At 41.5% G+C, this 27,734-nt stretch overlaps 1 protein-coding gene across 8 annotated transcripts in view; it reads right to left on the bottom strand.

The window, feature by feature from the left end:
• KIFAP3 (kinesin associated protein 3) overlaps nt 1-27,734 on the bottom strand; it is a 67,358-nt gene that overhangs the window by 4,383 nt on the left and 35,241 nt on the right. For all 8 annotated transcript variants that reach the window (XM_079314394.1, XM_079314389.1, XM_079314387.1 and 5 more), the window contains exons 18-19: nt 21,827-22,016; nt 17,590-17,689 (exon numbers count right to left, since the gene is read on the bottom strand). In XM_079314394.1, the coding sequence (XP_079170520.1) occupies nt 17,590-17,689; nt 21,827-22,016 (290 nt within the window). The remainder of the gene's footprint in view (nt 1-17,589; nt 17,690-21,826; nt 22,017-27,734) is intronic.

The following is a 27,734-nucleotide window of genomic DNA, read 5'->3' as shown; positions in this document are numbered from 1 at the left end:
TGTAAAACAGCATCTTTTACACCTAAAAAGTCCCACAACAATGAGTTAGATACTGAAACACAAGAACTGCAAAGGGAAAAGTGGCACATATTTCATGCTCAACAATAGCTCCTGCAGGAGGTAGAGGAAAAACGAGCATTGCCCAAGACACTGGATTACTGCCTATTCATAGCTATGTCACTTCTTAGCTTCCACTTCAGTAGGGGGACAAATGGAAAAGGATCCTGATTTATTGTCTGACTAAAGATGCATTGAAAGGAGCCGAACTTCCCCTCTGAATACTGTCAAAACACAAAGAACCAAAGTGCTTTTGGAGTGGGGAAAAGCTGAAGCTCATTACTGCCAATTATCCATATGGAACATGGGTTATGCAACAGTCAAGGCTGGGAAAGAACGACCCCTGCAGAAGATGGACAATGGGTGGGCCCCAGGCCCTGGCTCTGCAAGGAGCTGGCACTGCTGAATTGGCTGGGCTGAAAGGGCTCAGCTGCATGGGGGGGACCATGTCCATCACTGTCCTCACAAAGGCACTTTTCCTTGGATTGTATCTCAGTGAGGTCCTAGAAAGGGATCCCTAGTGCCTGGTTTCTCAGAAAATGAGTTCACTCAGGGATATCCTGATAGCCAAGGGAAGGTGGAGGGTCTAAAATGGAAGGGACAATCAATAGCCAAGCTGCAGAGAAAAATAATCACTGTTTTCCTTGGGTGTATCTTGGAAATGCTGTGTCCTGAAAGTGCTTTGTACTTCCACATCTGCCCATGTGTATCTGAGTAGGAAACACCCATCTCCAGACTCCTGCACAGAGCCATCAGCCCAACCTTGCAGGCTCATCAGCCCCTTTCAGCACAGCAGAGAGCAGCAGAGTGGCCCTGGTGTATCCTGCAGTAGTGCAAAGCTCTGTGAATGCATTCCTCTGGCCACCCATTCCTTCCTGTATCCCCTCCAAAGTCTTCTTACCCTTTTTCAAGCCCATTAGGAAATGAGCTGGTGACCTCTGAGGCACTTTCCCCAGATGCCTCCTTTGTACCTGGCAAACAACAGCTTTCTCATTATCAGGCCTGAAGCTTTGAAAGACTCCTGAAAGAAGGGATTAAGTGAAATCCTGTTACTTTGTGCTTATCTCTCATCTCCAGAAACCCCAAACCAAGTACTCACCTTAGCCAGTCCCTGCCTCTGCTCTGTCAGTGATTTGCAGTGTGCAAAGGGATTGACTGACAGACAGACAGACAGACCTCACCCAGGCTGCCCTTGGCTGCAGTGTCTCCCTATCAGGCCCAAAGCTCTTGAAAGCAAGCCCACAAGGACAAGCACAAAGCTGACCAGTTTGTTTGGCAGTTCAGAAAACAAACCAGTTTACAAACTTCTGTCAACCAATGCCAATTCCTTAAGGGCTGCTTCAGTACTGTCAGTGCCACGAGTTAACAATGTACCAAAAGAAGGCACAGTGGGAACTGGAAACACAGGGTCCAGTTCTGTCGTGCTTTTACAAATTCCCAGTGACACCAGACACACTGCAGAGAAGCAGGACCCTTTAAGGTTACCTTTAAATTCATTACTTTCCTCCAAAGATCCTTAAAATATCTACAGTTGATTTATAATGAAGAGCTATTTTAACAGAAAATGCCTTTCTGCTTTTATTTTTCCATGATGTTTTCTGTGACTGTAACAATGTTAGTTGTGGATAAAATCACAAGCATGATAGAACAGGGTAGAATTTCTGCAGGGCTCCTTCTGGAATGATATTCAGGTGAGTGAGGAGGCTGTGGGTGCCCAGGGCTGCTGGCTGACTGCAAGTCAAGCTCACAGAACCATATCCAAGCTCACAGCAGTGCCATCCTCAGGTTTGCTGTGACAAAGAGGGACACAAAACCAGGAGCCTGAAACCTGTCCTGAACTCCTTTACACACCCCAAGCTAAACCAGCACGGGCTTTTGGGGGTGAGGTGCAATAATGCCCTGAGCCACGTGGTGGCAATGGGCCTCTATCCCTGCAGGCTGAGCTCTTCCAGCCACTTCCAGCTCAGTAATCCTTATTCAAAGAACTTCTAAATGTATTTAAACTGATAACAAGAGCAGAGAAAATATGGTTTTAATCACATTCTCAACAAATCAGTTTTTAATTTTTTTTTTTTTAATAAATGTGTAAGTAATTAGGTAAATATCCCTAGAGTTTAAACTTTGAGGAGTATCAGTTATTTCCAAATGGTTCAGACATATGTTAGTGTCCTGAAGAAAACTAGAAGAGATGAATCAGCTGATAACTGCTTTGGACAGTCAAGAAAAAAAAACAAAACAAAACACAAAATCACATTAAAACACCTTGATCAAATCACTCCTCTCTCCTATCTAAGCATTTCCCTGAAGTAAATGAAATCTTGACCATGCTTGAAAAAAACTGGCAGAATTTTTCCACGCTGGTGCTCTTGAAGCAGCCCAGCTTTGCCTGCTGGATTGTTTGCACTGGCAGCCTGCAGCTGGGAGCCTGTGGCAGCTGAAGGGAAGGGTGCTGAGGCAGGGGTAGGACAATCACAGAGCCTGGCTCACTCCAGAGGCTGCCAGGCCAAGGGCACGACACACCAAGGTGCAGATTGATTTAAAAACAAGCCCTGATGAATCCTTGCCCCTTCTGCCAAGAACAGCAGAAGGGGAGAGCCAGCAGAGATGGCAGTTCTGGGGCTGTAAACACTTGCTGGATAACGACTGGCCTGAGATCATGATCTGTGCCATGTGTGCTCAGATTTATACCAGCAATCAAGCTCAAGGCTTGCTCCTATGAAAAATGTGTTGTTGGCTTCATGCATCTACCAGGAAACTCAGTGCTCAGCAGAGCAAGCACCAAGCCTAAATTAAGGACACAATTATCCATTGGGGCAACAATACTCACAACTGAGTTAGTATTTTTCCTCCCAGTGCTCACAGTGTAACTGGGCAGCCAGAAGTGCATGCAGCCCTGGAGCTGTGGATCACAGAGCACCACAGCACCCTGAGATACTGAGCCATGGCCCAGGCTGCTGCAGCAGCTCTGTGTCACAGTCACACTGCCCTGCACAGCACAACTGCGCTCTTGTGCAAAGCTCAGCCCTGCCTGGGGCTGATGGAGTTAAACAGTGAACAGCCCAGCTAATTACTATGTACTGCTAACCTCAGTTGCTGGTTCATTTTGAGACCCTTTAAAATATGAACTGTGTATTTTACCCCTATGCACTCTCTTAATGATTTGTTTTTTTTAGACTGAAATCACTTCCAGCCATCAGTTATACTCGAGGTCTCTACACATGCACTTCTCCAAGCACAAATATTTCTTTTTCCTATTGGTCTGCCAGCCCTTGTCAGAGCAAATTTTACTTTAAACTAAATGCTGTGATACTTAAAACCTCTTGGATTACTCAGGCTGCTAGTGTGATCTATGACCTTCCCCAAATGACAGCTGAACTTTCCAATTTGCTTGTACTGCTAGGGAACTGAGGAACACATGCTGAAGAGGAAAATGTTCCTGATGTGCATGAGTGAGGAGAGATTTCTTAACAGCCCTGCTTATTGATGCTTGCTCTGATTCAGAGCATCCAAATCCATATACCCATGTAGGATCTTAGCTGCCCTGACAAAATTCCAGAAGAGCAGTTGTGTCCTCTCACCCAAAAGGAAATGGCAGTCAGCATCCTGCTGCATCCACAAAATCCTTCTGAATTGGATAGATACCAGGCAGGGTACCAGGAGAGGCTGATGAGCCTGAGCTGGGCTGGGCAATTAACACCTGGGTAATTACCCTGGGTGCAGAGTGACCCCAGAGCTCCCCTGATGCTGCACACCCCGACTCTGTCCATACCAGTGCTGCTGCTGCCAGGGGCTCTCAAACACAGCCTAATTCCCAGGTACTAATTCCTCCAGCATAAAGCAGGACCTCAGAAAGGCAACTGCAGCATCACTGGGGAGATTCTTGATCAAAAGTAAACACTTGAAATCCAACTGAAAGCCCCCCAGTAGGAGCCATGGATCTTGGAGTGATCCCAGCAGGAAGCACTGCCTGGAAACAGGTCTGAAGCAGTTTGGCACTCATTGTACCAGAGTGTGCTGGAAGAGACTGTCACTGCCTGGGTAGGTGACAGTGGCCCTGGAAATCTCTGAGGGTGAAGTATCAGTTTAGCAGCTCACATTTTAGGGACAAAATTTCATTTGTTTCTGCCCAAAATTAAAGCACCCTGGAATCACTGCCCTCTGAAAATGAACTGCAACCTAAACACACAGAGTGCTTCTACCAGAGCCAAGATTTCATCTCTAATTCTTTTCATTCTAAACTTTTTGTAAAACCCTGTCAATCCTCCTTACTCTGCATCAACAAGCCCTCATGTCTCAGAGGTTCTCAGCTACTCAGTGGGGATGCAAGATTTATAAGCTTATTAAAAATAAAATCTATTTCATTTTTAAAAGATCTATAGATTTTTAATTCTGTATATCCTCTGACCTTGGTAAGATCAATCAAACACTACTTGCAACTCTCAACTCATCAGCAACCCTACCAAGTCCTGATGAAGCACTCACACCCAAACTTTTCATGCTCCAGTGAGCTGCTGGGAGGGTTTACATGCAGGTGTGAACAGGCAGCCTCTGCTGACACACGTGGCACTTCTGATCACACCTGCAGCTTTCCAAAACTCCTCCTGAGCATCAGAGAAAGGGGTTAGAATCAGAGGGGCTCTGAGCATCTTTGACAAGCCTGATATCAGTACAGTTCATAGCAGTCCCACTGTTTCCTCTCTACCTTCTCCCTCTATACACTAGCTGTTATTGTTTCTAAAAGTCAGTCTTCATTCCCAAGCCATCCCTGCCTCAGCCCAGGCAGACATTCAGAATTTCAGCCACACATCACATGAAAATCCTAAATTTTCTCTTCCATGAATCTACCCATATGTGACAGTACAGTTCCCATCCTGTATTCCCTTATAAACTCTCATGCCATGATCCCCTGTATCCCATAATTCCTGTGTATAACAGACAAGACAGATCATGTTCAGATGAATACTGCAGGCTGTGCTTTCCCCTCAGGAGGTGCCAGAGCCACAGGAGTGGCACACCACTCTCTAATCTCAAGACAAGCACAGCACTATAACCTGTACAAATGAGATGCAGTTCACTCACTAGAACACTTGCCAACAAGACACAAGTTTGCCAGCAGCAAAGGCTGTATTTTTTCCCCTCACCTCAGTGTTTTTGTTTGTTCCTCAAGTGTTGATGAGTGCTGCTCTGAGACAAGGACTGCAGTGCAGGGCAGTATAATCACACAGGGGATGCTCAGCCCTGCCAGCCCAATTAGCAGAGTGGCTGGTGAATGCTGCAGCTCCCTCCCCTCCTCCCTCCCCAGGTCTCCTCTGCACAGAGACTAGGCAGGGGAAGGCAGGGGGAGCAGGGGGCATCCAGGCCCAGAGCCATTGCACAGGCAGGGATTAAGGCATGGTGTGCATCCAAGCACAGCAGGTGGGAAATGGTTTTGAATTCCACAGAACACACACACAGACCTCCAGCTTCCAAAGCTGTCTGCAGGTATGACACATTTAAGGAACCAAGGAACCATCCCACTGGAACCAAGGCTCAGAGCCTCTGAAGCCAGGGACTCTGTGACCTTTCTGCTGATATTCTCTGGCAGCTGGAGCCCATTCTCCCAACACCAGCCATGGCAGGGTAAAGGGCATCAGAAAGGGACACAGGGCTATTGTTTTTGCCCTTGCCTTAAGTCCAGAGATTTAGATGATGATCCCATTTCTTCCTACAAGCCAGTTACCTCTGGTTTGCATTCACTGACCATAAATTTCTGTCCTTCAAAGCAAGAGCACAAACCATGGGTTATGGAGAAACTCCATATAACTGAGAAGCCTTAGGAAAAAACAATGTTTCTTTATACAATGTCTTGTAACTGTAGATTCTCCCACTACTGGTAATGACGTTAAACTATAAACCACAAGTCTCCTAAATTCTGCCTCTCGTGACCCCAAGTTTTTCTCCCCTATCTGTGAAACTTTTTTCCCCCATGCTTTCTATTCCTCAAGCTCAAGTTGGAGGGGAGTTTTGTGGCAGTGTCTGTGACTGTGCCCACTGCATCAATCACCCAAATCCATCTCTACATCAGCATTAAATGTTAATGTCCCTTAAACAGTAATGTTGCATCTGCTCACAAGACAGAAAATATCCAAATGAACCTGTGCAATAATACTTTAGCTCCCTTGTGCATCATAATACAGCTTTTATGGATATGATCATGTCTCTCCCTCCATGTGATCCAGCTTTCTTCAGTGTACTTAATGACTTAAAGTTTCCAATTGCTTCTGGACTTGTTGCCCAGTTTTATCTCAGCACAATACTGCTGTTTCTCCCATTTAATTACAAACAAATGGAAAGCTGACAATGGTGGAGAAATGAGCACTGTGTCTTCTGTGTCAGGCTCCAGCTATGCACCAAGCAAAAACCACGCCAAAATTCACTGGGGGAAGGCAGCATTTTAAAAAAATAAATAAAATTCCCAACTGAACAGTAAGAAAGCACTGAACTAAAACCAAATGACCTTGCTTAGCCAAATTCAGTGCAAAGCCTTGCTTGAAAGCTGTGGCTCCTGCCATCCCTGCTCTGCAAACACAGCCTGGGATTTGGCCTCAGCTTCTTGCTCTGTCAGTTACCTGCTGTGTGATCCTGGACAAGTTGCTCCTTTTCTCCATGACCTCAGTTTCCCACTGGAGTATTGGAAGAGAAAACACCCCAGACATTAAAGACAGCCAAATGAAAAACTACAGTAATGAGAAGACTCAAATTAGACTGACATAGACAGAAAAGACTTTTGCTTATTCTGTAAAACCCTTTAGGAAAAAAAAAAAAATTCTGCTGTGCTAGAAAAGCAACCAATCCCCAAGAGATTTTGCCCAGGGGGCAAAACAGCAGCTCCAAGCCACATTGTTCCTTTGAAGGGCATGGGGAGAGCTCCTGCAGCAGTCCTGCAGTCAGGCTCACAGCTCTGCCCACGGACAGGGAGCTTCTCAGCCACTCTCTACAGGATTTCTTAAAAGGTCAAGTGAACAGACAGAGCTGGAATGGAAATCAAGAGTTCTGGCTTTCCATTATAAGCCTGACAGAAACATCTCCTGTGCTCTTGGCTCAACAACTGTCCAAACCCACTGATTAGATACATCCATTTCTTAAGAATTAATTAAGAACTAAAACAAATACAAAAAGCCCTGAGGAACAGGCAATAAAAAGCAAGATATCCATTCCCCCCCTCTCTCCTTGCACAGTCCAAAGTGTATGTGTCAGCTCCATAAACTGAAGAGCACATTGCCTTAATCTGAACTAGGATAGGCCTGGCTTGGGAAGCTTTCACACCTCTCTTTAATTGTCTCCAGCAAGCTCAGTCTTAGGCTGGGTACAGAAAGCTTCAGGCAGTTGCCTGAGCAAAATAACAGCTGAAGTTTCACAGAGATGACTGGTGCCACTGATCAGATCAGGATCTGCTCCAACTCCCACTAGCCCTCCCATTGCCACACAGAAGTGTTCCTGTGCTAGAGCAGGTCACTGAAAATGTACTCAGAGATGAGCAGCTGAAGCAAAATGCAGCTTTTTGGTGCACAATTTTCCCTTTAAAAGTTTATACATACTCCTCAAGCCCAAGCATAGCCACTCAGTTGTGTCCTTCAAGAAAAATGGGGACAGAAGTTGCCTGCTGTGCACCAAAGCCTGGAGGAGCCAAGGCCACAGGGCACTGGTGACATGGTGCTGTCTGCAGGGCAGCCCAGTGTGGATGAAAATCCAGATGCTGGAGGGAAGGAGGGAGGGAGAATCAAGAAATCTGTTCTGCTCTGACTTCCAGCTGCAGCCAATAAAAGCTTTCAAAGCCTTTTCTGAAAGTTAACATTGCTGGGGGGATTTGCAGTGCTTGCTTGAGCACACACAGCAAATGGAGTTGCAGTATTATTACTGATGAAGAAACGTGAAATATTTTTTACCACCACAGATGATTGTCCTGATTTCAAATACTTTTATATATCAGCACAGGGACCTAGTGAAATTTTGTCAAGGTCTATCCCAAATCAGCAATCATTTTACTGAAAATCAAGAAGAAAATGAATCTCAATGTCTCTTACCAACTTTTTTTTTTTCCTTAGGAATAACACTGGATGTATCAGGAAACAAGGGAGATACAAATACAGACAAAGAATATGTTCTTGGAGATCTATATCTTAGAGTAGCACTATTATATAAAAAACTCAACTTAAACAAATGAAAAATCAAATGTTTCCAGACCAAAAAGGTTGATCAGGGAGTATTGGACAAAATAAAATTTAAAAAGCTCAAAACCCAGAAGGCAAATAAACTCTATAAGCCAATTCATTATTTTTTAAAATCTCAGAGTTAAAAAACTATCATCTTAGTTTTCCAGAGGGAAAAGGGTGGGTCAGTCTTTGGAGTTGGATGGCTGAGGCTGATAAACACAGAATCAGAATAAAATTTTAGAACCAAAACAATTTTAAGTATTTGGCAAAGAAATTAATTTGATGCATTGATTTTTATTCTAGAGACTGGCTCAGAGCACATGTTCAGTTCAGATAATAACCACAAGAAATATCCCACTGATATATAGGCCTTTTTAAAACTCCTCATTTTAAGTTTAATTTTGAATCCTGTGAGCATGCTTAAAACCAGCACACAAAACACCCCTCCCTTTATTACAGTTTTAAATCTTTCTTCCAGATCTGGCCTTGCAACCACTTGTCTTGATAAAATAGGTCACTTGAAAAAGGAAAGCTCAATAAAATGAATTACAAAACCAACAAGATTAAACTGATTGTGCTGTTTTTGTACAGTGCAGCCGAATTCTGCAAATATGTTGCTGGCTGTGGTTTGGCATTTAACAGCATGTGATCAGTGAGAAGGAGGAAATTTTATTCTCATTAACTGTTGCAGATTTACTGCAGTGAAAAAGGGCTATGTAACCTGAGAAGTGACAGAATGGAAAGATCAAAGCAGCAGTCTGGAAACTAAATAAACCTTCTGGCTACTTCCTGCAAGGAAAATTCACTCTGGCAATGTAAAACAGAGTCCAGTTAAAAACTACTCTCAGTTTTATGAGCTGTCACAGCAGCTTGAGTGGTTTGGACCAGTCAAGTTTAGAACATTATATTTCCTTGTTTTTGTCTCAGATACTTCTGTAAGCAGTTTTATAGTTTCTTTTTCTTTTTTTTTTTTTTTTTATTTTTAAAGAGAAAAATAAATTTCTTTTCTTTTGGTTGAAATCGAGAAGGTCACAACTAAACTCATTAAAAACAAGCAGGTCTTCATTTACACATTCCATTCCCCTTTACTACATTTTAATATTTCACTTGGAGATTTATAAGCAATGTACATTTGCTTTAATAACTCTTCCGCATTCTGTTCACTTATTGTTTAATATAAGTGCAAATCAGTTTACAGAGCCCAGATGGCTTGTAACCAGGGAGCCAGTCTATTCCTAGTAGCACATCTGGAGGGACTGAGCAGCAGACAGAACGTGGGAATTAATTAATGGTACATTTCAGAAGAGACAGACCCAGGTTTGGGGGATTTTTTGGTAAGACATTCCAAAGTACTTGAGCTCACGGCTCCAGCATTTGGATATTCTTTTAAAATTCTTAATAGCCACCTAAACCATGATGGTTAATGAGGCCAACTGCAGGTGGAACATAATAAAATAAAAAGCAACTAAAAAAAATGTATAAGAAGTGGCTGCAATTGAAAGAGGCCCAAGTATCCTGTATTTCAAAAAAGCTGAAGTGCATTAAAGCCTCAATACTTATTCTCTTCCCAAATGGCATCTGCAACTTGCTGAAAAAACTGTGCTATTTTAACTGTGTTAAAATATTCCCCAGCAAGCTATTTCATCTCTCCCATACTGCTGCAATTGTTGGGAGCAATTAAACCTCTCTTACAGTAAATGAAACAAGGGCAACCTGATCCTTCCCAGCTCCAGACCACACACCTTGGTGAGGTGGTGTGGTCTGGTCACTGTGGGAGCACTCAGGAGAGCCCTGCCCTGCTCCAGCTCTGGCACCTGACTGGAGGAGTAAATTCCCTAATACTGCTCCAGCTCTAGCACCTGACTCTGGAGGAGTAAATTCCCTTCTCCAGCTCTAGCACCTGACTCTGGAGGAGTAAATTCCCTTCTCCAGCTCTAGCACCTGACTCTGGAGGAGTAAATTCCCTTCTCCTCCCTCACCTGTGCCTCCCTGCCCATAGGCTATCAGCTCTCAAGGACTGTGGACATTAGCTGTGTGTAGGGGATACATGGAGAGCTGCTTGGGAGCTTCCCCTGATCCTAAGAACACAGTGACAACAAAGAAACACCCAAGCACATTCTAAAGTTATGGTATATTGGATATTAATAATATTTTCCTTTTATAGATATTCCTCAATTACAGCCCTAATCATTTAGTGGTGCAAAAGTCCTCCAAACTCTGAGAAAAATCTCATTGATTACTATGGGCCACAGGGCAAAATCTTCATCCTCTGGAACAATCAGACCCCTGCTTCAAAAATGCTCCAGTAACTGGCTACAGCGTAACAGCAGAAATTGGTCAGACACTTATTAATGACACCTAAACTGGATTATATGATCAGGCTGCAGCATTTCTATAAAAAAGGCTTTGAGAAGACAGTATGAAAAGAATAATGAAGTGACAGCTAGCAGGAATATGACCACTACAAAAAAAAAAAGAAAAAAAAAAAAAAAGAGAAGAAAAAAAAAAAAAAACAGGAAAAGGACAGAGAGTACTCTAGTTTAGTAGTAATGCAGAAAATAAAATTACTGAAACAAAGAAATTTAAGATCACATTCAAAAGCTCTTAGCAATGAAGCTTTCCAGTTCTGGAAGCATCACTGCCATATCTCAGTACTGAAGGAGAATAACCACACAGTGAATTTTGGGTCATTTTAGGCCATGATCCAGGCAGAACCTGAAGCAGTCAAGTGAAGTCTTTCAATAAGCTTGTTCAGATTGTTCCAAAACCCTTCAAAAGGCAGCAGTTCCCACTTCTTCTCACATTCTTTTAGATGCAAAATCTCAGTTCCAGGGGTGTGCAGCACCTGGATAGCACTGAGGAACAAAACTTCTCTGCCAGTTCCCCAGGAACAGTCAGTGCCTTTAATTTCTATAAAACTAAACATGTAGGCACAGTTAGGACAACAGAATGAGAGAAAAAAGGTGACTCTGCTGCCACTAACAAGACTTCTGTAGGACTAAAAAAAAAAAAGAAAAATACATAAATCTACCAAAATAAACTCCCCTTATTTGTGTCCAGGAACTTCACTGGTTCTGGGCTTTTCTTTAAGGTCTTTTCCAATTCGTTTCAGTGGGATTTACAATTTGCTAATACTGATGTGTGATAAACTAATAAAACCTGCCTGCAAGGTTATAGGCCCAATTTACTAATAAAACCTAATTCAATTCTCCTGGGAAATGCAAATTAAATAGTGTCCAAATGGCAGAAGCTGAGTACAACTCTGCTGAACATATTTGCAAAGGCAACTAAGTTGGGTTTTGTTTTTAAAATAAGGTTTGATTATGAAAAAGAAGTACTGCACAGAGCTGCAAGAAATATCACTACATTAAAATGGTTCAAAGTAGAATCATCTTGTAACAGTAATTTATAGTCTTCTAGGTTTTTTAATTAATTAAAAGATTTTATACTCACTATATGTCCACCTCTAAGACAGGGAAGTATTACTGCCTCTCTTCAAGGAGGAGGAAAGACATGTGGGTACTCTCAGCAGAGATCCTGCATGAGAACATTTTTTGTCTAAAGGAGCATGAAACAGTTTGTTCTGCCACTGATCCTTGCTGCAGAGTGAGTTTTCACCCTCAGAGACAGCCTGCAAGTTGGTTCTTACCTCATGAAAGGCTGGGAAGGGAATGTTCCAATTTCAAAATAAACTGTGCTGAACTTTCCTGACAGTAGGAGATGGATGAGACACTCCCTGGATGGGTCACCAGTTCCTTCAGTCCTTTCCTTTAGCAAATCTAATTGAAGATGAGGATCTGTATGGGATATAGCTCTAAATGTCAAAGTAGGACATAAGTTACAGGTACAACCATTTAAAAACATTTTGTTATTCATACACAAGGTGCACATTTGCCAGCATCTGCTGCAGTTCCTGTACCTGACCCAGATGGGAGCTGTTCAGCTGGGACTCCTGACTGGGAATTCACACCACCTGATTCTCATCAGGGTTTCCAACTGCAAAAAGGCCCATGGTAGGAGCATTCCTGCTATTCAGTGTGGACTTTTAGCACATGCAGACATCACACATGGTTAGCTCAGCTACAGATAAGCCAAGTCACAGAGTGTTGGAGCACCAGGACCTGTGGCCAGGTACTGTCTCCATCAAGCCCAGACACAGGAGCCCAGCTGTGCACCCTGGAATTTGTCAACAGCAGCCACAGCTTCCCTGGGCCAGCACAGGGAAGGGCCTGGCTCCAGACACTGAGCTCACAAAACATCCCAACGACCTGCCATGGCAAAAACAAGACATGCAGCTACAGCTTTAAGCTGTAAATCCAGGCAAGAGGAAAGATGTTCCACCAAGGACAGAGACATGCAGTCACCCCATAAAACTGGCTGTGCTTGACATGCCAAACCTCACTGCTTCCTGGGAAGAAGCCTCAGTCAGATCTCTGTTGGGAAGAGCTGGGAGTGCACATGCTGGGAACAGCACACACAGAAAGGCCTTGTCTCAGAGAAAATGAGGGTTGTGCAATGGCAGCTCTGCTGCATTTTATAACAAGGTTAAAGGATCCTGCACTGGAGAAAACTTCCTCAGGGGAAAAAAAAAAAAAAAGTTCTGGCCAGCTCTAGCATTCCTAACTATTAATTTTTTCAAAGCTTCAGACTGAGAAGATTTGAAAACTCTGTTGAAGATATTAACCAAAAACTGGTTTTTGCACTCAGTTTGTACTATTACCTAGCTGCAGCTGGGAAAGGTTAAAAAGTGGCCTCTTCCCCAGAAGGCAAGAAAAATACTGTGGCTATCTCTATTATAAGGTATTTAGCCATCACTATTATGTTTGTGTCTTAAGAAAGTAATTAGTCTCCAGAAGGTGATTAAAATTTGATAAATGACCATAGATTCTGGAAGATGTCTTTCAGCTGGTCTTTATCCCCTGCAGCTCAGACACTAAGCTGTCATCACATCAGCCAAAGGTGAGGGATTTTTGTTTGCCACAATCATAAAACTTTCACTCAATATTAAGCCTTATCAGAACCAGAAACCTTAAATTCAGATTTTAATAACAGATGAAAATTTCAAATCTAATGCCTAATGCCCATCTGCTTCTGAAAGACAGTAAGATGATTCAAAGCTGGTAATCTAATCACAAAAGTCTTTTCCTAGCCAATGAAAAAAACCTGGATAGAAGCTGTCAAAACAATCTCCTCAGCCACATCTTTTCTGCTGAATGGAAAACATACCTTACAATCTGTCTGCATTCTGCTCCAAACCTTTGAGGAAAACAAGAGATGCTGTTTATGGACTTTATCACTGTTCCTGTGGATGTTGCTTTCTGAATCAATTCCATTTATAGGCCTCATAGGTAAAAGTACAACTCCACTAAGAATATAGTTGAGGGATAAGAGCTGTAAATGGAAGCTGCCAAACACACAAGTTAGATCTCCAGAAATACAGCATTTCTCAGGGTGCCACTATCAGAAAAATGGCAGCTGCTCAGGTCTTCACTTTTTGTGCTGCTTCTGCTTCATGATGACAAGTAACAAATAACAATTATCAGGCTGTGGATATGTCCAGAACAGCAAGCATGCAAGCAAATCTACAAACTGAGTTCAGGGCTAGATAGTTTTTACAATTCCCTTCAGAGTTTTTCTTCACTTCACAATGCATGATCATGTGAGGTGGCATTTTGAACTCCTGATAGTAACACTACTCCAGGTTTCAAAGGAAAAGTCCAAGATAAGCCATGAAGGGAAGACAGTGTCTTTGAAAAAAAGCCTCTAAGACACTCCACCCAATTCCCCAGATCAACAGATGTTTTCACTGCCAGTGCTGTCACTTCATGTTTCCCTATTGAAAATGACAGGGGAGAACAGCCACAATGTGGTTACCTAGTGAAGTGCAGATGCTTATCCATAATTCAACTGTTTCTAATCCCTGTTCTGCTTGACTTCAAAAAAGCACTTCCCTACCCTCCCAGGACTGTGCAGCAGCTCTAGGTGTGTAGGTCCAGTGTCCCCTGGGACAGGGACACCACAAGAGATACTTGTGGTGTCCCTGCTGGATGACAGGAGAGTCAACCACTTCAGCAATTGCACCTTTGGATACAGTTGCTGCTCCAATTGCCCTGAATTCTCCCAAATGAAACAGCATGGAATTGCCATGGCACAGGGATCTCTACTGGAACAGCATCCCCCAGCCAAGGAAGTTCACAATGTAACTGAAGTAACAATACAACACATGGCAGGAGGTGTGGGCTGAGTTATCAAACATCATTACAGGGAAAATCTTCAAGACAGTTTGAGTTTCACTGTGCTCCTTGACAGCCTTTTCTCATAGACACATTTCTTTGGCTCCAAAAATTAGGATGGTGATCAGAACATACTTAAGCCCTGGTAATGCACTGAGGGCACCAACACCAGTTGAATGTGAATTCAGTTTCTCAGTGATGTGCAGCCACTCAAAATGTGAGATTTTCTGGCTGCCTTTTCAGCCCTCCTGGAGGCAAGGGGAAGTCCTGATCCACTCTGAGCACATTGTAAGGACAGGAAATAGCCTCAGAGAAATTAAAGAGGTAACATATCCTCATTCTTTCTTACAGGAATGCAGAAAGGAGAAGAAAGGATTAAATTATTCAAGGCTGAGGAGCAAGAAGTCAGCTCACAGTTGTTACCTACCTCAAAATTCACAGGGTGGTCTTAAATGGGAAAGAGACTCTTAAATGACAAACAGACTTCAGAACTCACCCCATTGCTTAGCAAAAACTGCTTCTATGACAGAATTGAAAAGCCTAATATAAAAAGCAAAAACCAGAAGACATAGGCACAACAAATAAATGTATAATAAATAAAAAGAGTATAACAAATGAAAAGACCAAAACCAAGAATCTATTCCTAATTAGCAATCTCTCTCTGAACTTCCAAAACATGTTACAATTAACTTACTTGCTAATTGTCTATGAAAACCACAACTCACAGCTTTCTTGCTAAAAAAAAAAAAAAATTCTGAAAAACATTCAAATATTAATAATAGAAAAATGAACCATTTTTATAACAAAAAAATCTTGATTTATTAAAAGCTGGAACTGGTTAAAAATAAATCCTTGACATAAGGTTCTTGTTAGCTTTAAACTGTAAGCATAAAAATACCCTAGAATTATGTTTTGGTATGGCTGAAATGTACACTATATAACACATAAAAAGCGCCTTGACTTGCTGCTATTATTTTTAATTAGGCTCTGTAGCACGTATGGTTTTACCTTCCAACACCAGTTCAAATTGGGAGAAGGGAGCTCCAGACTCATGGGACTGGCAATTGCATGGCTCATGCCTTGGAGCACTAATGCATTTTACATTAGGTCTGAGCATCAGGAAATCCTGGCTGCTGGCGCCAAGCAGTTCCAGCCCATAATGACCCACATGTGAAAAGCTGGATTCACCACTCAGCTGCCACTATCTATTCTATCAAACAATTCACTCCTGCTCTGCTACAAATAAGACAGAACATTTGCAGCACTCCACACTGTTTCCAATTAGACTGAGTGTCTGGACTGCAGATAAGTCCATGGAGCAATCATACTGCAAGAAGTCTACTGAAATTTTTGTCTTCTAGAAAACAGAACTCTAGTGAGAAATCCCAGGATTTCCAGAGGCCATCATGATTGGGACAACCTGCAGTTTTTCTGTTTTCATTCCTGAGGTGAGCCTTGAAACATGCAAGAAATTCTACAAATACTTAATTTAACTAGGTATACACCAGATGTATTTTGCTACTCATGTTAGTTGAACACAATCAGATTAAAAAGCAGGTTACTATTGGAGCTCCCTGATGAGGGACTGTAATTTGAGGCTGAATGATGTGCCTTCACTTTTAACAAGGACACTGAAGATGGTTTTGTTTCCCAGCTGAAAGTTCTTTGGGAAAACGAGTATCTTGACTGGGGCTTTCTCCAAGTTTACTGGAAACAAAGGAGTCTGCAAGCTCTACCCTACACACCTTTCCTCACACCTCCGGGTGGGCATGAAGACTGCTGGGAGCACCTTCCAATGTTCTGGTGGACAGAGAAATCCATCACCTCCTGGGTTGTGTGTCTATTCTGAAGTTTAAAATGGTGAGTCACCCACTATGACCCCAAGAGCAGCACAGAGCTCACACTTACCTCAGTTTCTCTCCCACCTGCAAGCTCTGCAAAAAAGGTTGCACATTTGGAAACAATCAGGGCACCAGCATCCCCTTCCCCAACACAGACTTGCACTACTCTGAACTTGATGCTTACTGAGTATAAATATTTACTTTTTTCTAGAAGATCCATCTCAAATCCTGCTTTTTTATTTTTTTTCCTGAGCATGTTATTTTAATGCTACCACCACTCCAACCCTTGCTCAATGTTCAGCTTTCTGGTGCATCACAGGTAGAACAGACCAACAAAAGTAACTGTCCACCACCTTTGATTAATTAAAAGCAGCCAAAGTAAAGGAGGAAAATCTTTTCTGCTTCAGTTGTACATAGTGTGAATAACTTACATTTTACAAAGTTGTTAGTGGTGAAAAGAACATTCTTCCTTTGGAAAGAAACAGCTTCAGCCCCAGGGCTGGGCATATCCAGGTAGCTGGATCCTGCAGAAGTGAATGCTGTACCTTGACTATCAAATGTTTGAACCATTTCCTGCTCATGACTCCACAGAATTCATGCTTTATAAAAGGCACTTCCTAAACTCTATGGCATCAGGATTTTTGAAGATTCCATTATTAGAAAGGAGTATTTTTTATTTTGAACCCATGGGAGAAGTTTAGTCAGAAATTCAAACTGGAACAGCTTGCCAACATTGAGAAGGAAAGGTTTTCACCAGAGGGGAAATTCAGAGAAAGATCTCCCAGAGTATCAGCAAAAGTTGATGCTTTTGCTCCTATAGCCCATTTTCAAAGTGAATCAGGAATCTAACTGAGAATACCTTGGGAACACTTAGGTTAATGGAAAAACACCAAAAAACTCCAAACCCACAGCAGCTGTAAGACTTCTTTTAAATTTAAAAATATTGCAAACAAACATCATCCAGGTAATCAGCATCTCAAGCCTCTCTTCAGAAGTCTCCCAATGTCTGAAGAGTATTTGACTAGCTGTCATGGCAGGGGGTGTGTTCTATGTTGTTGTTGTATTCTACAGCTTTTGGAAAGCTGTAAATGTATTTGCAGCTTGTCAGATGTTAAAACAGACACGTGATTCAGACACCAGACTAGCCCTACTTGTGCAGTGTAATGCTATGGGGGCAAAAATTACTGAGCACTACAAATGAAGCCCTCTCAGGAAACTTGAAGAGCCATTGGTGGATGATAAGAATTCTTTACCAGAAGCACTTACTTGCCAGAGAAGGGGTGCTGCCCAACCAGGTCTCCATTCTGAAGCTGGTAATCCCCAAAGATATCCGGACTCACTGCTCCATCAGGGGCTATCAGTCCATCTAGAAAAACAAAATACAGTGACTTGTAAAGGAGCAGGGTTGAGGGCAAGTGGGCAAAACCACCTGTCCTGCTTTCTTTTAGTAATTCATTAGGAACTTAAAATATTTCTGTGAGGAACAAAAATCTACAATGATACTAAAGGCCAGCAAATTCAAGTACAAAAAAATTCTTACTGGACTCCAAGGAGCTTCAGCCCACTGCTGAAAAATGCTGTACCTAAGAAATATTCTTTTAGCCCTTCTTCCTTAAGCCTATGAAAGTTATTTCAAGACAAATCTTGTCTTGAAAAATCAAAGTAAGCCCAGAGAACAAGGAATGAAAAAGGTAAATTATTAATGTGAGCCAGCAGCACAAAAATAAAAAAAAAGCAGTAAAGGTCCTAATTGTTCAGACTTTACACTGCACCACTGTATCTCTTGAAACTTGTTGAGAAAAACAAGAAAGTGACTTCAAACCTAATTCTTTTATCTTGCCCATCTTTTAATAACAGAGCTCTTTACAGCAAGGGCAGGCTTTTCACAGGATATCCTCTCAAGAACACAAGTTACAAATTTTTTTGTGCTTCCTTTACATTACAACACTGGCATATGAAGATGCAGACTTCTGTAAAGCCAGAAGTATTCTTTAAAGTCTCTGCTTGCTTTATGAGGAAAAGAAAATCAGGAGCTAACATCTTCCTTCTGTTACATCAATGTAAATCCAGAGAGTGTCTTTGAAGTAAAGTCATTGAACTGACCCCAGCTGAATGAGAGCCCAGCTTAACTCTTTGCTGTTCCCATTCACAAAACACATTTCTTTTTAATATTAAGGGCACAGTTCTTACTTGGTAATTAGTATTAAGCTCTAATCAGATAAAACAAGCTCTTTCATTAAAACAGACCCTACATCAGTTTGTCTCCATTACTGTATGAAAACAATTCCAGACCTGAAGTGCAGAAAGCATCCCCATAAAACCAGGGCAGAAACAGGTACATCCAGCCCGATACATTAAGAGTTTAAGAGAGGGAAGAAAGAGATTCCTAATGACTAGGAAGTTACAAATGCCATTCCACTTTAAAGAAAGAGAGATAAGATCCAGGGAGTCACAGGCCACTTAGCTTAACCTCTGTGGTTTCAAAACTACTAAAACTGCCTGTGCAGGAAGCAGTGGAAAGTTACTTACAGACACAAGGGCTTAGAGATTATGACTCTGGCATTCAAACAAATCTCCCCCTGCTTTATGAATTTACCTGATGTTTTTTGAAGATAATATAGTGACAAGTGATAAAAGGAATAGAATTGACACATCTAGATTTTGAACAGACATTTGATGAGGTGTTACAGAGATTCATTTAGAAGATAATGCCTCATGGGAAAGTGACTGAATGTGAGGCAGCAGATTGCAAATGAAAAATGCCAGCCATGATCAGACCACATTTTAGCAGCATCAGATTGCTGTACATGGCCATGTTCTAATTGCAGCCATGTGTGTACAGTATGTGAAGGAGTATGACTTGACAAGCAAGTGATCTGGCAGGGATCAATATTCCTGTCTCTCGGCATGTTCAGCGGGACACGGGTGCCCTGTGACATCACACAAATAGAAAATGTCCAAAGAAGTGAAAGGAAAGTTGAAATGGCCTTTATTAAAAAGACTTGTGCCAAATTTTTCCTTCTCACCTCCTAGCCTGTATGCTCCACTGAACTGAAATGAGAACCATTATCACTTTTATACCTGCAGCACTTCAGATCAAAAGCAATCCATTCCAGTGACTATGAATTTTAAGTAGCCAGGCAAAGTTAAAACTTCTCTTCTTTGAGAGCAGAGAAACTTAAAAATAACATCTGTCTTTGTATTAATAAAGCAAGCACTACATTTTAACTCTGAGGCTACTGCTACCACTACTTAAAGTGTCTTCAATCAAGAGTGTTAACAGTCAAACCATAACACTCAGAGTTATGGCTCACATGAATTTATAGGAAAATGAAAGCACATGGATAGCATCAGCTGCAGAAAATGTGATTACACAGTTAAAGGACATCTGTTGTTATGTACATTTCAACATAAATTAGGTTATGCACTTTCAAGCAAGAGAGACACTGAGCTCAGGAAGGTAACTTCAGAGATTATGCCACATTTTTCATGTAGATTTAAATTACTGTGCAAGACAGAGATTGGCCTGTCATGAAATAAGGAACCCATCTTGCCATCAGCCAGCTCAAGAATGATTATGGTCAAGGTAGGATTTGTAGTGAGTGTCAGCCATCAGTGTAGATCACTTTTAAAATTATCAAACAAAATACAGGTACTTCATTTCTGATTGCACAAAGATTTGTACTTTTGGGGGCTGGGTTTTTTCACTAAGTAATAATCTGTCCTTCAGAAACTCAAATCCCTGCTCTAGTTGGTATCTCAACCTGTGGCCTTTTCAAAGGAATATTATGTCCCTTTTGAGATGCCACATTTCAAAAGCTGAAGTCTAGGAAATTGCAGAATCACACAATTACTGACACTTGTTGCAATGAATCTGAGAAGTGAATCTACCCTTTGAATATAACCACTCTTTAAAAATAGATACTTTTTAAAACAAAAGCACATTTCAAACACCTGCACAACATATCACCAGAATTCCACCTTTCCTTCCCAGTCAAGTATCAATTCCAACACACAAAATCCAAAAGAGAAAAAATATGATACTGAAGAGGCAAGTTGCTGTGGCAGAAGAAGAAGAACCCTTATGGTCTGATACCCTTTGAGAACAGTATTTGAGATGCTACTGAGATCTTGCACAATTATTTTCTTGCAGCAACTATGAGTGAAGATGATGGGGTTTAGTGGTTTTGTTTTTCTAATTATTCTTCCTGCAAACTGATCCAGAGGCACAGAGTTACATTGTGACTCATGCTTCATGCAGAGGTCTGGACACTTCTGTTGAAAATTAAAAACACAGATTGAAACCCAGCAATTCTGAAAAAAAAAGCAAAAATTCATACACTCAGTTATCCAGGAGCTTGAAAAGGATCTAAACCCACAAATTTGAAAGGGTAAGCCAACTCCTAGTTACAATAAGTTACAAAGACATTTATCCACTGGGAAAATTATTTCATTATTGTCTCCTGCAAAGTTTTTTTGAAACTTCCTCTTGAACAGCTGGCAACACTGGATTAGATAAATCACCATTTACAGAAGAGATTCACATGCTTCCATGAATCCCAGATATACAACAGCAAAAGTCATACAGATAGATTAGTTTAAAGTCATGGAATGATGGCCTCTGCTAAGGAATCTACAAGTTTGCTGTGACTCATTGAAGTCTTTCATCAATATCTGCAATAAAAATCCCATTACACAACTAACACAAATAATAGGCAGAACAAAATTCAGCATAAATCCCACAGCTGTGAATTTAACAGGAATGAGAGAAGGTTTTGGCTTACAGAGCAAACAAACTAGAAATAGGTGGGAAGAACAAGGCTGGGCCACCTTTACTTGACTCCAATATCATGATCAATCAGCTCTCTGACATGTCTACTCATATTCCTGCAGACCTGTAACACTTCCTAAAATTATGGATGTGGAGTATCGAATCCATCACTAGCACCCTGATGCCTTAGGATTTTAGCTTTTCTATTTTTCAAATCCTGTACTGCCTTAGTATCTATCTCCAAACTCCATACAGAGTGTTAGCTACTGTCTTCACATTTTATTCAAACAAAACAATTCCTCTCTGGGCCTGCAACTCAAGGACATCCTAATGTCTCATGCCCTGAAAAGTATCAACAAAAGTGAACTGAGGGGGAATTAATTGGGGGAATATAACTTCATTACCTGAAGCTGTAATATGAGGATTAACCCCTGCTATGTAAATGCAGCAAACTTATAATTCTATTTAAAACTCATTACTATTGTCCATCTTGTGTACAGCCCCTCTTGGAGGTTTCTGACTTCCCAAATGAATAAATACCCACTTCTACTCTCTTAATTTTGTCTTTGTACCACTCCATGGCATCAATGAGGACAAGCCCATCCCTGGCTGGCATCAGTGCTGCTCCCAGTGCCACAAAACGGGAACTGTGCTGCTGGATTGAGCTCAAGCTCCCACTGCAGATGCAGAGCTGGCACTCCCAGTGCTAGGCACTGACAGGTGCTGCCTCACCTGCATTATAGAAGAGGTCAGGTCTCTCCAGAATGTCCCCCTCGTGGATGTAGGGCTCGATGGGATCGTCCCCATACAGGTACTGCTCGCTGTCGTCCATCTGCCGGCTCTCCACCATCTCCAGCCACTGAGAGTTGTGCCATCGGAACTTCTCCGTCTGGATTTTTTTAGCCCATTCCTCATCGTATTCCTGGTTTAAAAAAATCATCACATGGTGGTTTAGGATGAGGTGTAGACAAAGCTGGTGCAACAGGAAATGGCAGAATGCAACATCAGCAAAAGATGGAAGTTTAGGATCCAGGTTTAAATGCTCTGCTCGCTGTCATGTTCTTTGAGCAAAGAAGGGATTTTGCAAGTATTGGGTATTATTGTGGTTTGTGATGTAGCAGTACAATCTTCCCTTCACAGTTTGGAACTTTACACCTTCCAGAAAAAACTCCTGCTTTGAACAGAACAGTTCAATCAGCAGTCTCCTCGTTTGGTTTAATTAAAAAAACCAAATTACTGCCAATCTTCAGGAGACTTTTAGTAATTAATTATTAACACAGGCCAAATACTCTGCACAGCTTCATCAGATGAGCCTTTCCTAGGACAACTAGTTCCAAAAAATATCTATTAAAATTTCTTTTCTTTCATGTGCTCCGGCAAGAGTTTAATTTTGAAGTTGGTGTCAAATTTTATGTATAATGTTGAACAACCACAAAAATGGTAGGCAAGTAAATTCTGAGGGGAACTCCTCCAGAAAGTTGAGTAAAACAGGATATAGGTTTCAGTCACTATGGAAAAACATGACATTTCAATCTGGATTACAGCTTAATTGCACTCAAGTGATGTGATATTCATGTAAAGAAACACCAGCATGAAGTGACACAGCCTATGGTCACTGCAATCAGCTGATCACAGAAGGATGTTCTAAACAGCGCAGATTTTGGGGTGATTTCCACAGAGGGAGCATCAAGCCATGGATAACACTCAGTTCCTTGGGCCCAACTATCTCTAGGAAGATCATCAACACATGAAATCTGCAGATGGTATCAATTTGGGAATAGTCACAATTAATGCACCACGATTTGTGCTTTTTAAAACCAAAGTATTGTGAGCGAGAATAACATCCTTAACAAGAATGTTTCTTCTTGTGGGAAGAAATATACTTATGAAACACATCTCACTCCACTGTCTTCTAACCCAACTACAAAGGAGACAAAAGTAGGAAATAATGTCTTAACTCTCATGGTGGTTAACACATGATCTAGACAGACTTTCCTCAGAGATCTAAGCTGGAGTAGTTGAAGGCTTTAAAAATCTGTATTACTTAGCCCTGAACAGGAAGACAACACACAATTAGTGGCAATGCCTTGGTTCAGGAAGTGTGAATTTCTGCTCCTGCTCAACATGTCAAAGTAGATCTGTCTATAAGCAGAGGCCATAAAAGGGCAGAGAAGGCAGAATCAGCTGGCTTAGTAGCTCAGGGTAAACCCAACAAACATACACTGTTTGGAAAAGAACACCTCAGGCTATTTCTTGATTTCCCCCCACCCCACTTGATTAAAAAGAAAAACTGGAAGCAATAATAAAAACTTGGAAAAAGCAAGCAAGCTCATCACAAAGATTTATAAAATGATCATAAAAAAAAAGACAGTTTCTTGATTTTCAATGATGACATCTGACCAGCACCTTGGAAACAGCCCCTTTGCTCCATCTGCCAGAGCTGAACCCTGGGCTGGCTATTATGTCAGCCTCCAGCAGTTGTGAATTACATACAAGCTTTACAGAAACATCTTGTAACTGCCAGAAATCATACTGCAGTCTCAAGAACACTATTCCCAGAAGTCATGATGGCAGAGAAAGGGAGGAAAATAAACAAATATAACAAACAGCAAATGAGATTAACCTCTATGAAAGCTAAATCCCTTTTACATGATCCCATTTACTTTTCAAAGTTGTCAAAAGCCAAAAGGCCATCAGCTGAATCACCTCATTCACATTTACCATCAATGCACTTCGAAAACACTTGAATATTCCCAAAGTTACAACTCTAAATGTGTCTCACTTCCTGACATCAGAGTTCCAGTCACACCACTGTCTGAACATATACTGAATGTCTGTCAGGAATAGATCAACTTGTTATATCCTCCTGCAAAAATCAGTTAACATTTCTCAGATTCTAACTGATTTTTCCTTTAGATGATGACAGCAGGGCAGAATATTCCTATATATTTTCTACATTTCCCATCCTATATTAAGAGGTTTAAGACTCCCAGACATTTTTCCTCAATCATTCATCTAAAGTTTAGAAAATGGTATTAGTAATTGAACAGCACACTACTTAAAAAACACAATTTATCCATTCAAGTACTTTAGCCACTTTGTTCTTGTTGTTCATTCCCAGTAAAAAAGCAAGGTACAAATGTTACAAAGTGACTGCACCAGAACTAGATCAATGATCAGTTTGCTCAGGAGTTTCACTGTGGCAGCAATCACAGAAAAGGAAGATCTGCAATAATCTAGAATGATTTACATAACCTCAGCACAAAAAAAGTTCATTTAAGTAGTGCTAGATCAGGAATATGTCTGTAGATTTTCCATGGAAATATGCAGAACCGCCACTGGGTGTATGATTAATGGAATAACATCAGAATGGAAGAAAAGCTGCAAATGCAGGACTACAGCCAAAAGACACAAAGAAACAAATTAAAGACATTTAGAGCAAAACAATTCCCTAAAACACTGCAAGTCTTCCAGTAATTATATTTTTAACTATTAAAATATTTTTTAATTATTTTGTGGGGTTGGTTTGGGTTTTTTTTGGGGTTTTTTTTGTTTTTTTTTTGGGGGGGGGGTTTGGTTTTTAAACACATGAAGCACTCTTTCTTTAGAAGGGAATTTCTGCAAACATGAAACCAGAAGACTAAAAATTATGGAGATACAGCTATAGCTTTGAGCCCTCCAGCCCTTTTAAATGTTAGGCTACTGGAAAAGCACTGCAAGGGAGAATGAGAAGGTGAACAGAATGTGCCTATTTTCCATCACCACCCCCTTCAAACACTGTAGCCATGGTCAGAAACTTGAAAGGAGGAATTCTGAAAGCTGATTTTATTCTCTTTGGAGTTCTCTGACATCACTGTTTTTAACATTCGGTTTCCATAAATCCAGAAGTGTCATAGAAGATGTATGGCTCGACTCTGGGAGGAATGTGCCATCCTTTTTGAAGTTCTACTTGCAGCTTTGTTTACTACTGAAGCATTGAAATATTATGAAGCGTTAACTGGCCCATTATCAGAGCGTGTCTGTTCCCTATCAGGGTCCCCTTTGTCACTGGCTTCCGTCACACCTTGTATCTGATTAACACACTATAGGATAACACAGAGCTACACAGATCTGCTTTGTGTTCTCTCACAGCTGATGAAAAACAGATTTTCCTTTTCACTTTAATGTGGTTGCCCTTTAATTGGGTCTGTAATAGGGTTCATTTGATGTGATTCCTCATGCTGAAGTGAAGCTGCTATACAATAAGTAGAATGCTCATTATGGTCAAGGCTCTACTTAGTGATTTGTTACATTCTTCATTAAAAGCCTACTGTTTACATGAAAGATTAAATTAACTGTTTATTAAGAAAGAAAAGATTTATCTTGTCTAGCTATCCCAAAGTTAGTAATGTGATTTTACATCTGTGCCTCTATAAACCAAGGAGAGAAACAGATGTTAGGCATCACCTGCAGATGTCTACCTCACCTACCTCTGCAGGGCAACTCCTTCACAGGCCAGAGTAAAAAAAATCCTTCCACCACTTACACCTGTGCAACCTGGAGTCACTGCTTCACAATCAGCTTCATTACTATAAATGTATTCTGACAAATCTGAGAGCTAATGGCAAGGCAAGGACAAAAGAATAACCATTGATGCCCTCTGAATTTAGGTGGCTACAAAATGTAGGGCACCCTCAAAGTTCCTATATTGGCAGTAGCAGACTAGAGAAACATTTTTCCCCTTCCTTTTGGAGGAATGTAAGATATCTCACTGGCAACCTTTTATGTAAGTAACAGATCAGTGGTTTGGCTCACCTTCCTAGTCCTACAAATTCAGAGAGCAGGCACCAGTGTTGAAAGGGAATCTGTCCAAGGCAGGTTTTATGTGAAGACAAAAACAATCAGAACAGGACGCTCTTGCCCTATCTAAAGCTGTCTGTGGTTACTCTGCTGCAGGCAGAGCCACAAGAAGCAACCAGAACCAAAGCACACTGCTGGCAAATTGAACACTGAACAGAGGAAACTTCAGCAGCTCAGATGCAGCCCCAGCCCCTCACTGCCCTTCTGCCCACCCCTCTGTTTTCATGTTTGTTACAGGATAACAGAGCAACAAGACACACCACAGAAAGGGAGTCCTGTCAAGTGAAGAGAGAACCTTTTACCTGGAGTGACTACAGCACTCTTCATGGAAAGAGGACACCAAGCTGGAGTCAAAGGTTATCTATTTTCAGAGCATGCTGCCTATTCAAATACAGCCCACACCAAATCCCTGTGGTCTGCTCTTCCTCGACTCCAAGAGAGCTGGCCAACATCTCATACAGCTGGCCCCAAATCCCAGAGCATGGAGGGTTCACAGCACATTCCTGCTTCTTAGGTGAAATTCCAGCATTCCCAACATGGAGGACTTCTTTCTATCAGGGAGCTTAGCTAACACAAAACGATGCAAGTTGTTCATTAACAATGAATTCCATAAAAGGCAAAGATTATTTGCCATTCATTACAAATACCCAGGGCAAAGAACAAGAGCTGGAAAAATACCTTAGGCATGAGGCCCTTCCTAAATCCCATGGGCAATGCTGTAACTGTCTAAAAGATGTTTTATTCTTGCAGGAAGTATTGTGACCCACTCTTGATCACAAGAGAAACAAGACAGTACAGCAGGTCTGGATTGGAAGCTGCAAAGGCACTGAAGAGAAAAACTGGGAGAAAGGGGGAGGATCAGACTACAGAGTCCTAGGATCTGATGATGGTTAATTAAATATCCTTTGAATAAATGAGGAAAATAGTTTGACTGCAATAAAACTGAGCTAGGAGCAGATAAAGAATAAGAAACTGAGAGATTAGTAGCCCCCTTGGCTCTTGAGAACGTTGCCTAAGGTGAACAGAATAAAACCATCTCAAGTAAGCTGACATCTCTTCCCACAAGCTTGGAGTTGCAGTTGTCCAGACTTCAGAAGCACAGAAAAAGGGAAATTAATTTGCTTGAGAGTCCTACACCAGCTGCTGACTCCAGGCTTTCAGCTAAGCCCTGAGAGCTGCCCCATTTTAGGGGTACAAGCACACAGAACTGGCTGTTCACTGCCAAAGCTCAGCTCATGCCTGAGACTGACGCATTCCTAAATCATCAACTCAGATTTTTTGACAAAAAGGATATCTTGCTTCTTCCAGTGCAAAGCAGAGACTGCCCAGTATATACTGTACTAAAGCAGCACATCTGTTTCAGTTCATCAGTGGCAGAGTCCAGCCAAGCTATATTAAACAAATCATCACTAGTGTAACATTTCCATAATTTCTGTGACAATTACTTTACTATAGAAAGCATTTCTCCCCTAAGGCTTATAAGCCATGTGATTTTCTCCAGTGCTATTTCAATCACAGTATATACAGCTCATTGATGAGTGAAAGAAGCATTTGTCTCCCTGAGTAGAAATTATTTTCAAATCTACTCCCCAACATTTATTTTCTGATTTCCATCAGAGGACCTACTCCTGTCAGCATGTGTGCAACAAGAAGAGTGAAGGTTTGCTTGCTGTGGATTTTGCACAGATAACAAGTTCCACCACTCCTGGAGACTGTTCAGACACCTCAGCAGGCACTGCTGGTATAAAACTGCCCAAACCAACCAAACACCTCTGTGTTTACAGCTTGCTTTAACATTCCT

Source organism: Erithacus rubecula (assembly GCF_903797595.1).
Source record: "Erithacus rubecula genome assembly, chromosome: 10".
NCBI lineage: Eukaryota > Metazoa > Chordata > Aves > Passeriformes > Muscicapidae > Erithacus > Erithacus rubecula.
The sequence above is the reverse complement of the archived record's forward strand: the minus strand, read 5'-3'. Positions and strand labels throughout refer to the sequence as shown.